This window comes from Vipera berus, assembly GCF_964194415.1.
Source record: "Vipera berus genome assembly, chromosome: 2".
In the NCBI taxonomy this organism is placed as follows: Eukaryota; Metazoa; Chordata; class Lepidosauria; order Squamata; family Viperidae; genus Vipera; species Vipera berus.
In genome coordinates, this window is record NC_138203.1 from 137,090,714 (window position 1) to 137,102,950 (window position 12,237).

Sequence of the window (12,237 nt, forward strand, 5' to 3'; positions counted from 1 at the left end):
CACATCTACACAGCAGGAGTGGTGCTTTATTGCCAACCTCTTTAGTCTTTCTCTAAGTGAATGACTGCTTCTCATTGTAAACACCAGCAGGTAATACTCATTGAGATCATTCTATTTCCCATTAGAATTTGCGTAAATGAGGTTCAGCTAAATCATTAGAACATCTCGATTTGTTTATGTATGGGTATTAATTACATGATGTCATTCCCCTTTTAAGAAACTGATATAAGAATGAGTCATGGAGTAAATTTGCCAAAATATGCTACTGCCAGTATTAAAAGATGCCTTAAGACACACACACCAGAACATGTGCTAGGTTTAGTCACATGGCCAGGGAACAGATGTGGAAACAATGCAGTTGAAGGGGAGAATTGTGAAATGTGCACATTTGTGTATATATACATATGCACAGGGCCTTTCACTATTGTTGCCGAACATTGCATACTTATCCTCATGATATGAGGAGGTGGCATATGAAAGGCAATCAAAATGACCTTTGTAAAGCAAGAAATGCAGATCTCATTTGTGTTTTCAATTATCAGCATATATTGGGGAGAGGAATGCCCCCCCCAAATAAACTGTATTTTGCCAAGTTTATCAATTAGATTTATAGAATAGAAACAATGTCATATTTCACATTACTAGTCCTAAATGTACTTCCTATGAAGTTAGCTAAGTTTCAAGCAAGTACACTTAGGCATATGAAGGACTGTCCAGCAAATGATATTTGCAACATTCAATCCACTGCATAATTTACACCACCAATTGGAAGTATGCATACACATTTTTAAAATATCCAGGACCTGATTCATAGCCTCTAGAAACCAGCAAGACTTCCATGTATGTAAAAATGCAAAATAGCAGACCAGAAAGGTGAAATGCTTCAAAGAAAGAAAGATTTCACAACACATTTACAGAGCTGGGTTGCACTCTTTTGCATGTACTTCCTTCAATACATCCTACCATTCAGGTAGATATCCCTCTGTTCATTGTAATTCATGCAATTCCTAGGCATGGTAAAAAGCCTAAGGTGAATGGATTCAAAGAACACCTGGCTTCAACAGTGAAATTCCAGGATCAACTGCATGGAGGTTCTTATCTGAATGCAACCAATCACAATTGGTAGCTAGAAAACCTTGCACAATACAAGCATTTAAAATAGTTGTATTATAATCAGAATGATTAATGATGCATCTCTCCAGTCAATTATCATACCCAGTGAGAGAATCGTGCATTGAGAAATATTTGAATTTTGCTCAGGAGCTTGGCAGCCTCTTTCTTCCTATAAAATAAGCTGGAGTTTCAGCACCATGGACAGAGTCCTAAATAACACACTTTTTTTCAAAAAAAAAAACACCCTTTAAATATCTCTACAAATTTCTTATAGTTTTTTTATATATACCTTGAGTTCAATTTGTCATTTTTATAAAGGATTTACAATAATATAATTAAAAATTCATGTTTGAGACAGGGGGCATTGGGGGTATTTAAACTAACATTCTGGCCTTAGTTATGGAAAGGTGTGTAAAATGCCATAATGCCATGATATATGAGACTAAAACAAAAAGAAAAAAAATAGGCTTTCCAGATTGAACGAATTCAGTCAACAGTTATCCAATTACTTATCCAAATATTTTCCAAGAATTTACTCTATCTAGAGTACCTGATGTTCTGTATAGCCAGAAACTATTTCACTATAACCTACATTGCCAACTTGGAAACACAATTACATGCTGAAAATTATAACCAATGTTGTAAAAGAGAGAGACAAGAGAGAGAGAGAGAGAGAGAGAGAGAGAGAGAGAGAGAGAGAGAGAGAGAGAGAGAAGGAAGGAGGGAGGGAGGGAGGGAGGGGGAGAGAGAGAGAGTGAGAGAGAGAGAGAGGGAAGGAGGGAGGGAGGGAGGGAGGGAGGGGGAGAGAGAGAGAGAGAGTGAGAGAGAGAGAGAGGGAAGGAGGGAGGGAGGGAGGGAGGGGGAGAGAGAGAGAGAGAGAGAGAGAGGGGGGGGAGGTGAATGTTGCCAAGTTCACATGAACAGGAAACAACGGCAAGGAATAGGGTTTAGAGCACTCTTCATTTCGTAGTTAGCTGTTTGTCTGCAGAATATTTACAGTAATAAAGCAATTGGACAAAGGAACATATGGTACAATGGTTGGGTGTTCCCTCCTTTTTCCTTTTTCTTGTGTCAGTAGACTCCTTTGCTATCACCCTTTATATTAGAAGTTGTTAGATTTCATTACGACAGGGACTCTAATGTGCTTTCATAGTTCTTTGAGGCTATGATACATGGCTGTCATAGCTTCTCATAGTCCAAGATCAAGTCTATCATAAACATCAACCAACCACCAAACTGAATTTTTGACATTTTGCCAATTTTACAAAGTTTTGATAGTCTCAAAACTAGACCTCAGAAGATTTTGCGCAAGAATGACAAAAATCTCATGGAACCATATGAGGTTTTGGCAGTTATCTGAGATTTTATAAGATTTTTGTGCTCCACAATTGCCAGAATTTGTTGGTCTCGGCATTTTACCCATTTTCAACTTCTAAATTCTTTTTAATACAAAATTCTAATTTGAGGGAAGCTGTGGGTGACAATTGGGAAAGAGCTATAGACACCTTAGCAATTCCTAGGTTACTGCATAAATGTAGCCTTATTTATTATTAAATTTGCAATCTGTTCTTCTTCAGTGAAATTCACACAGCTCTTTGCCCATGGAAGTTTCTAGCTTACCGGTCATACCTGTGTAGTCTATATTTAAGAATTTGAGAAGAGGTAGAAAAATCCAGATATTTGAAATTCTTCCATATTTAACGAATTTTCCCCCCACCATATTTTGGCTGTCTAGATATGTGGAACAAAAATTCCCATGATCCTCAGCTTTCATGGCATCCTCTAGAGCAGGGGCAACCTTGGCTCTTTTATGACTCAAGGAATTCAACTCAGCTTGGAAACCTCTTCCTTTCCCCTCAGCATGGCTGGCTCAGGAATTCTGGGAGCTGAAGTCCACAAGTCATAAAAGAGCCAAGGTTGCCTACCCCTGCTCTAGAGGACATTGTGTATAGAGATGCAGACATGTATGCATCACAACTACCTGCTTGTCCCCATTTAGTTCCAATTAGGTTTTCAAATCCTATGGCCTATACGTTAGAAATTGGCACGCTGCCCTTGGCAGCTTGTTTCTTAATCCCCTTGTTATAGCTACACTTTACTGTGTTTATGGGAGAGGAAACTTTCAAAGTGTTATCTTCGAACGTATGATTAGGAAATGTGTTATTGAAGTGTTATTGATGAAGGTGTTAAGTGTGGGTCTTCTCCAATTGCTTCCAAGTGTGGTTTTCTCCAATCTGCTCTACCACCTCCTCATGGCATAACACTGGTATTCAATTTTTTTTTGGGGGGGGAGGCATGAAAACCAAGAAGAGTAGTGTTTCCAAGTAGATGAGGTTTTGCCACATGCCACAAAATAAGAGTTGGAAGGGACCTTAGAGGTCTTCTAGTCCAACCCCTTGCTCAAGCAGGAAAACTTACACCATTTCAGACAAATGGTTGTCCAATCTCTTCTTAAACATCTCACATGTTGGAGCACCCACAGCTTCTGGATCTCGATAGACCGAAGAATGACTTTGCCCCCTTGTGTTTGGGAAGTGAGATTATCCATTTATTGGAGGGAAAAATAACTAGGCTTAAGGCTTACACCATAGTTTTGCTGTGTCTCTTATCCTACCCAAGCAAGTCAACGTCCCCAATTTTCAGCAACTGTGAACAAAAGCTGAGAACAGGATTTAGTGGACACACAGGCTGTATTTTCCATCATCCTAATCAAAGCTAAAAGTCACCTGGAAACCCCACACTGACCCCACATATCTAGAAAGGAGACCCAGAGAATGTGCAATGTTAAAGTCGCTTTGTGTAAGCCACAGTATGTAGGGCTTTGAAGAAGCTCTTCATTCTAAAATCCACATAACTTCCTGCACTGGGAAAGAACGTGAATGCAAGATCTTGCCTCAGAATGTTATGAACTAGGCAAAAGAAGAAGACAAGTTCAGGGAGTTATGCCCAACTTCTGGAAGCATCACCAAAAGGATGTTCTTACCTGTACGTAAAAGGGGGCTGCCATTTCCCACTCATCTCTCAGAAACAGTCTTCTATGGCCTCTCCTTTCAAAATATTGAAAACCAGTGAAGCTCAAACCAGGTAGCTGGTATGCAGAGAAGAGAAATGGCAGGTTGGGTCTTTCCTCCTTTTTCCTCTGATTTTCCTCTCTTTCAAATACTATTTCAGCATTTCCAGGCTGTCAGATTGATTTCTAGTGAGAATATTGACCCTTTGAGCAGAGTGAAAGCTCTGATCCACTTCCATTGCCTACCCGCCTTCTCTCCACCCAATCCTCCTTGGTGCCATCGTCTTTCAGCCACGTGCACTGTGTGGAAGCCCTTTTGTCCAAGGGCGATCCTTCTAAAGGAAAATATTTGTAGCTCAGAGTTGAAATGAAGGGTACTTGGTGCTCTCCAAGCCTGGTTGTTTCCTTGCAGACCCAAACTAGGTAATGTCATCGATGCTAGTTTGGGTAATGAAATGTCCGCAAGAAAACAACCAAACTCAGAGAGCACGCAGAACCCCACTTCTTCACAGAGTTCTTGCTTTTACTTCTCCGGCCCTTGCTATATCCTCTCTCATGACAGTCGTTGTGTAAGAACAACAGCATCCAAACTGATTGGCTTCAAAGGACGTTTTCCAACTATTGTAAATGAGGAGGAAGGGGGCCTCATCTATCCCAGGAACTCTTTAACAGAGATATAACTCCAGCAGCGAGAAGGCCCTGCACTGAAGTCACAGCTGTAATTTTGACTCCGTCTTACCAGTTCCCTATCCTGAGATGCAGCATCCAGATAGTTGAGTTTGTTAGGGCAGAAAACCAAGTGTGAAATGCAGTGGGTGGGAGTGGGGGGAATAATGATTATGGTTTTGAACTAGAACTGAGGAAACCATGTTTCCGTCAATATCCAGTCTGAGGGAGGGAGAAACCAGGTAAAAAAAAGTGCCCTTTAAGCTGCCTGGGGGAAAAGTGGAGATACTGCTGCTGCTTCTTGGCTCTGGACTAGCAACTTAAATACAGCGAGTGTTTTACTAGCAGAAAAAAAAAAATATTTATTTTTTTAATCCCATTTATATCCTGCCCTTCTCCGAAGACTCAGGGCGGCTTACAATCTAAAGCACAAATCAATGTGCTTAGCAGTAGCCTTCATTCTATGTATATGCCTGCTTATTAGGGCTTTCACACACCCCCCCAAGCGGCATTATTACAAAGTCAGCTTAATTGCCCCCAACAATCTGGGTCCTCATTTTACCTACCTCGGAAGGATGGAAGGCTGAGTCAACCTTGAGCCTGGTGGGATGCGAACCTGCACTAATTGCAGGCAGCTGGTGTTACTTAAGGAGGCATCAGCCCACTGCTCCACCAAGGCAGTGGATGGAAGATCAAATCATGACGGGATAATCATAGCCAGTAGTGTATGCTTTGTTACGATTAATCAAGAATAGTGAAGTATAGGGACTTTGGATGGAGTAGAAAAAAGGTGGATTTGATAAGACTTTTGGGAGTCTTCTACCATCTACCTTCCACGTTGCCATGATCGTGTCTGGTGGCCAAGCGGAGATGGTGCCTTTACTCCTGTGTGATGCTGTAACCGAACATTGTGACCTGGCAATAGCAGAGCATATTTTTGTCGTGGCATTTGGATTGGCACAGACTAGTTAGAGGGGTTTCCAGCACAGGCATTAATAGTAACCCCACTGGGGCCTGAGCCCAAGGGAACACTTTTTAAAATCACTGTGCTGTTTAAAATTAGTATTGCTGTGTATCTTAGTGTTGAGTGTGAAGCTTGCTCTACATTTTTATAAAGCATCCATTCTCTGGAAACTCCTGCCTGAGGCTATATAGACTCAGCTCTCCTACGAACAGACATTCACATCTATTGCTGAACAGTGGAATACAGTTCTGGGATCATCTTGCAAAGACCAATTTTGTGCAAAAGTTGATTAATAAGGATAGAATGGCTAAGCATTAAGATAAATGGCTATGTACGCTGTAGCCCAGAGTGATCTTTGGACAAGATGGGCAACATATAAATTTAATAAACAAACAAACAAGCAAGCAAACCTCTATGTTGGCCCGGTAGGAGCATCATCCAATTTAGATACTACATTACAATCTTAGGAGGGGAAAAAAATGCTAGTGACAATAGTAACCGCTCATTTCCACTTTGCTAGAGATTTGTACTGGTGGGAATGTTGTGACTGTCATTCCTTAATTCCTGGCTCACAATTTTCCTCCTTTCCCCTGCTGTGGATTTCATCACTGTAAAACTTCCTTTTCTTCTAATTGACACTGCTCTGCAGCTATTTATGAGGGATTGTATTAATTACTTGAACGGTGTGTAATTAAGTAAAACTGAAAATTAAACATTCAAAGTAGCTGTTAATTTTGCCTGGCATACATTTGCCTGCCATAGCTATTTAAACGATCGCTGAAATTGAGTTCATATATAATTCGGTCTCATTTCCCTTCCAACATTTTGTACACCACGCGTCTAGTTTTAGAAGATGAAAAGTGTAAGTACTCTATTGTGAATTTGATAATATTGTTTTCAAGGACAATGTGTTTGGGGAGTGTGTCTTGGCAATCTAGATCCTGCTTTCTAGCCCACCAGAGCAATCACAAACCCTTGCTTTGAATATTCATATTAAGGTAACAAATATTATCTCTATAACCAGAAGACCAGGAAAGTCAAGTTTAATAGTCAAACTAAAGACGTTTAGATGGCCAAGTTCAGGAGTGAATCCTAACATTCACACAGCAGACCATAAAACAGAAGCATCCTTTTGGGGAAGAATTTGGGGAAAAGAAACCTCAACTATGGAAATAAGCTTGAAAGTCTCAAAATGTCATAATGTTTCCTTTTAAATTTAGAAAAAAAAACACAGTTGTAATATGTTCAGTGAAGACAAGAAGGATTAAATACCTGTGACAATGTCCCAATCCTCTGCCTATTCACCAGAGTAAATTGCCACTGAATTTAAAGTACAGTAACACTTATTTCCAAATCAACAAGCATAGGATTGTGCTACAGTTGAGGTCAAGTTCTTAAATGCAAGAAACAAGTGCCATAATTGTGGCATAAATGGGATATAGAGAGAGCAATCCTATAAATGTCCATTCAGAAACAAACCCCATTTAGTTCAAAGTGGCTTAGTCCTAAACGAGGCTTAAGCTCTTTCTTCTCAATACAGGCCCAAAGGCCGAACACAGTGAGGTTTCCACCCACCTTCTACCTGTCTCTCCCAAGTGTATATTTCTCCTTCTCCCCCAGGATCTATCACACACATGTCCACCTCTCTGGAATAGAACTTTAAAAAAGAAAGTGCACAATGCAAATGGAAGACACCCATTTGTATACAAACAATCCTTTATCCTTCCGTAATTGGAGAGAAAGGAAAGGGAGGGAAGGGAGAACAGGAAAAACAGACTTTCATGCAGTAAATTAAAGGTGAAATGTGCAGCAACCTTATTGCAAGATGCCATTTTGCTTTAAGAAACATGTTTATTGCACCATTTTTTTCATATTTATTTTTTGGGGGAGGGGATGGTCAAAGTTCAGAGCCTCTCTGGTTGGCATCTCCTGGTCAGAGAGAAAGAGAGCAACGGGATGAGGGTGGCAAGGCGTGGTTCTTCTGGCAGGATTTCCTTTGAAAGATGAGGTAAAAATGTTTCCAAATTTCTGGATGGGTTGGCGCCAAGACTTGTCCAGAAAGGGACCCAGCAAGGGGCCATTTTTAAATAAATAAAATAAAATAAATAAAAGCCCACCCAACTTCCAAAGAGTTCAATCATAACAAGAGAAGCCAGGGAGGTGGCGTCAGGAGGGCTGGGCCAGGGTGGGGTGGGCTGGGCTGTCTCCCTTTTCATCACAGGCCTGGATGGAAAGGAAAAGAATTCACATTGATGGGAGATCAGGAAGAGGAAACCACACTGAGGCACTCCTCCCTTACAAGGAAGGCTTGGGTGGGGTCTGCGGCAATGCCACAGAGCTGGGTGCCTTCTTCCATCAGACAGTATTCAATGTGTGGCCAAGCCCGTAGGGGCTCGGAAGGGAGCCTGTGTGTGGAAGCGGAGGGCATCGGCTCTTCCTTCCATCAGATCTTCAGAGCCTCTCCTTCTTGACAAAAGCTCCCCGAGCGGTTATTATACGGTCGTCACCCTCATGACCACTTCACGGCTGGTACCGGAGCCCCCACGATGTTCATTAGGCCGCAGGTGGCTGAGAATGTGCAGAATTGTATAACCACAGTGATGGTTCAAAATAGTCCTAACTCGTTGGCCCCGCTGGGAGGTCCTCTCACTCCCTGAGGAGGGATTCGTCCGTGAATTCCGACCCCCTGGCTTTGTGCTCCCGCCAAGGGGTTCCCCCAGGTCCTTGGCTTTGTCGTAATTCAGCACCTTCCATTGCTGGTTCACTGCCTGCCAGCGCTTGAATATTCGATACACCGAGGAGCCTTCGTGAGTGATCAGGCCTGGGGAAAGAGACAAGGGACAACAGTTGAGATCCTTGCACAGACAAAGAGGGTGGCTTGAACCAACACGCTTAGATTACAGGACATTGCCCGATTTGCAAAAGTCTCAGCAGCCAGTAGAAAAATAGTCAACAGCTCAAAAAGATGGGCCAAGACCAGGAAGTGGGTGGCTTGGGCTACATTATTACTTCTCAGGCCAGTCCATCCCACAGAATTATTGTAAGGATTAAATCGAGGATGTGTCGCCACCTTCCGTCCTTGAGGGAAGGTGGGGTAGAAATGCAACAATCAATCAATTGCCCATTTTGCATATTCAGTCAGTTGCCATGCAGAACAAATCATTTCCCTCAAATATTTCAGCCCATCTTCTGCGTTCCTGCAGGCCACCTCTCACACCGTATAAAGCTATGATTGGCTTAACTGTAGGATGATGAATAAGCCAAAACTGGCTGGGTTCACAGTATTTGCTAAGCTGTCCTTTTCCCTTATTCCTCTGCTTTATTTCCAACTGAACCTGTAGCAAAGCGTGAGCATTGTTTTTTTTTACCGTTGCCATATCTCCATTTTCTGAACTTCAGACTAAGCTCTTCAGAGCAGGAAATTGCCCTATTTCCCCCCACCCCCACACTTCTGTATAGTGCTGGGCACTACCTAATTAGATGAATGAATAAATGAAATAAAGCTCAGGGATAATTGGCTGATGGGTTGAATTCACTTGGGCAGCCCTTCTTTTTATTTCCTCTTCCAACTTTCCTGAAATTCATTACTCTGCCACAAAACACCCATATCTCTCTGATCATTTATCTTCTGCTCCTCACTTGTGTACATTCAATTTTCACGGAGGAACAAAGAGCTCTGTTTTGGGCTATGAGAGATCTAAAGATTTTCATACATTCGGAAGCCAAGAAAAATGATACAGAAATTTGGGGTGGGTGGGGTGGGGTGGGGGGGAATGAAGTGTTTTTCTTCAATGCTTTCTGTGGATTTAAAATCTTCTTGTCACTTTTGGAATATACATTACATTATGCATAATTTGGTATGCTCTAAAATACTAATCTTTGGCTCCTCCAGTTTAAAAATGTAAGGATCTTTTAGTTTAAAAGTGTGTATAGTGTTCAGCTTTAACCACAAAACTTCTAATAAATAACCCTGACATAGGCTAAAAACAATAACAAAGAGGTCCGAGGGACTTTAAAGCTCATATGCTGGATTGGAAAGTTGAAAAATATTGCAGAAGGCAACTGCAAACTACTTCTGTAGTTTGCATGAACTGTGTCTGTGTAAGTCACCTGATGTACTCATTTTTATTTTTTTAAAAAAACTAATCTATTTATGATTGCAGATATGCTTTTTTGGATTACAGTCCACCTAATGAACTACAGGAAGCCCTTGCTTAGTGACTGCCTCATACATTGACCTTTTTAAGTTACAGCAGTGACGAAGAAATACCTTGGCAACTAACCCTTGCAGTCACAGGTTCATCAAGCAAAGGAGAGCTGAAGTAAGACCGTTAAAATCGTGATTATTCGCTTAATGACCATTTTGATCAATGACGAAGTTGCTGGTCCCAACCGTGGGCGTTAAACAAGAACTACCTGTATATGGACAATGTACCAGCACCAAAGCGCTGCCAAGCGCTTCATTATTGTTTTTGCAGGAAACTAACTTGGCTTCTCATCTAAAACTACATTATTGAGGCTACAATACGGCTTGATGAATTCAGCGTTCCCAACATTCAGGACAGAAGTATGTTTTCATTTCTTTTAGCTGCCTTGACCTTCTCTTTTGTTTTACAGGGACGGGAAGCAGAGTTCCTTCCAACATTAAGATCTGCTCTTCTGAGGAGGCAGGACTGCTGCTGGCTCCGCTCTGTCCCGCTGACCTCTACCACAGCAAACGCGAGTGCACTCAAGAGAAAAATGGTAGTGAATTCTTGGTTTTCTCTGGTGAAAGCAGCAGTACCAGCTGGAGCCTCCTGCAAGGATTGCATGTCCTTAGCATAAAATTTTAATGATTCTGGGTGAACAAAGTCTTCTGGTTGCATAGTCATAACTTGGGTAAACAAAGTCTTCTCCTAGATGTAACTTGGGGGCAGAAAAAAAGAGTGCACTATGTATTTTATTCATCATTCTAAAGGAAAATATTCATGATTAGTATGAGAACTTTCCTCCCATTTTTCCCCCCAAGAAACAAACTCAAACTAACCTTCTCCCCATTTGATTTGTTTTTTTGTTTTGTTTTTTGGTGGTGGTGGTGGGAAATCTCCATGTCTGTAAAACAAGATTTGAATCTTTTGCTCAAACACAAAAATTGACTTGACCTTCAGCAAGTTACTACAGGTAGTCCTTGACGTACAATAATTCATTTAGTGACCATTCAAAGTTACAACGGTCCTGAAAAATGTGACTTATGACCGTTTTTCATAAAGTTACAACCTTTGCAGCATCCTCATGATCGTGTGGATCAAAATTTGGATGCTTGGTCAACCGGTTCATATTTATGACGGTTGCTGTGTCCTGGGGTCATGTGACCACTTTTTGCAACCTTCTGACAAGCAAAGACAATGGAGAAGCCAGATTCCTTTAACAACTAGGTTACTAACTTATCAACTGCAGTGATTCACTTAACAACTGTCGCTGGAAAGGTCATAAAATGGGGTAAAATTCACTTAACAACAGAAATTTGGGGCTTAAGTGTGGTCATAAGTCAAGGACTACCTGTACTTACTCAGACTTAGAGGGTTCAGTTTTCAGGACTGGGTATCAGAATAGAATTTTTAAAACTGCCCATACGTCTTAAAGGAAGAAACTGTACATAAAAAAACTCATCTGAATGTTTTCTTCATACAGACAAATTACTGAGCACGTTTATATGCAAAAGAGACTACCAAAGATTTCCTTGGCTAAATTGAGATTATATTTTAATGCTGGTGATTTCAAAAATATCACTGAGCTTTTATCGTATCAGCATACGCTTATGTGGAATGGAAATTTAGTAGACTGTCATCGTTTGTGGATTTATTTCCATTAAGGGCTTGGCAATTACTTGGTCAATATATAGTAAAAAGGACCTTTCAATTCTGGGACTGAAAAAAGCCGGAGATGTTTGGGCCCTGTTGGGTTGTAGACCGGATTGCTGACATTGAAGCTCATGAATATTTAATTTTATGGAAGAGGTCACTGACTTGTATCATATTTTCATTTGAGTTGGCATCTTTTTGGAGCAATATTTTAATGTACGCAAGTCAATTTATGGGGAAATCATTTAACGTTAAAGATGCTAATGTTACATTGGATTATGTTTCAATAATGTGGAATCTGACTATTTTTGAACAGCTTTGGCTATGTTGGGCTTGTGGAATTGTTAAAGACAATTATTTTGAGAAATTGGAAAAATATTATTTTATTATTATTATTATTATTCCAGACATGAAGTGCAATTATCCAGATCATTAAAAATGTCATAGCATCTTTCTCTTTGACCAGATGTCCTGATATTTATAATAATAGAGTCTTATTCTCTTTTAAGTTTGAAAACTAATACAGGTAGTCCTCACTTACCATGGTTCATTTACTGTCGTGATTGTTCGAAGTTAGAACAGAACTGAAAGAAGTGACTTATGACCATTTTTCACACTTACAACTGTTGCAGCATCCCCAGGGT

At 40.8% G+C, this 12,237-nt stretch overlaps 1 protein-coding gene across 1 annotated transcript in view; it reads right to left on the bottom strand.

Moving 5' to 3' along the window:
* Positions 1 to 8,013: 8,013 nt before the first annotated feature.
* The window catches only part of MARCHF9 (membrane associated ring-CH-type finger 9), a 51,861-nt gene continuing 47,637 nt past the window's right edge, over positions 8,014 to 12,237 (bottom strand). The window contains exon 4 of the mRNA XM_081321237.1: positions 8,014 to 8,574. Coding sequence (XP_081177363.1) covers positions 8,246 to 8,574 — 329 coding nt within the window. The 3' untranslated portion in view covers positions 8,014 to 8,245. The remainder of the gene's footprint in view (positions 8,575 to 12,237) is intronic.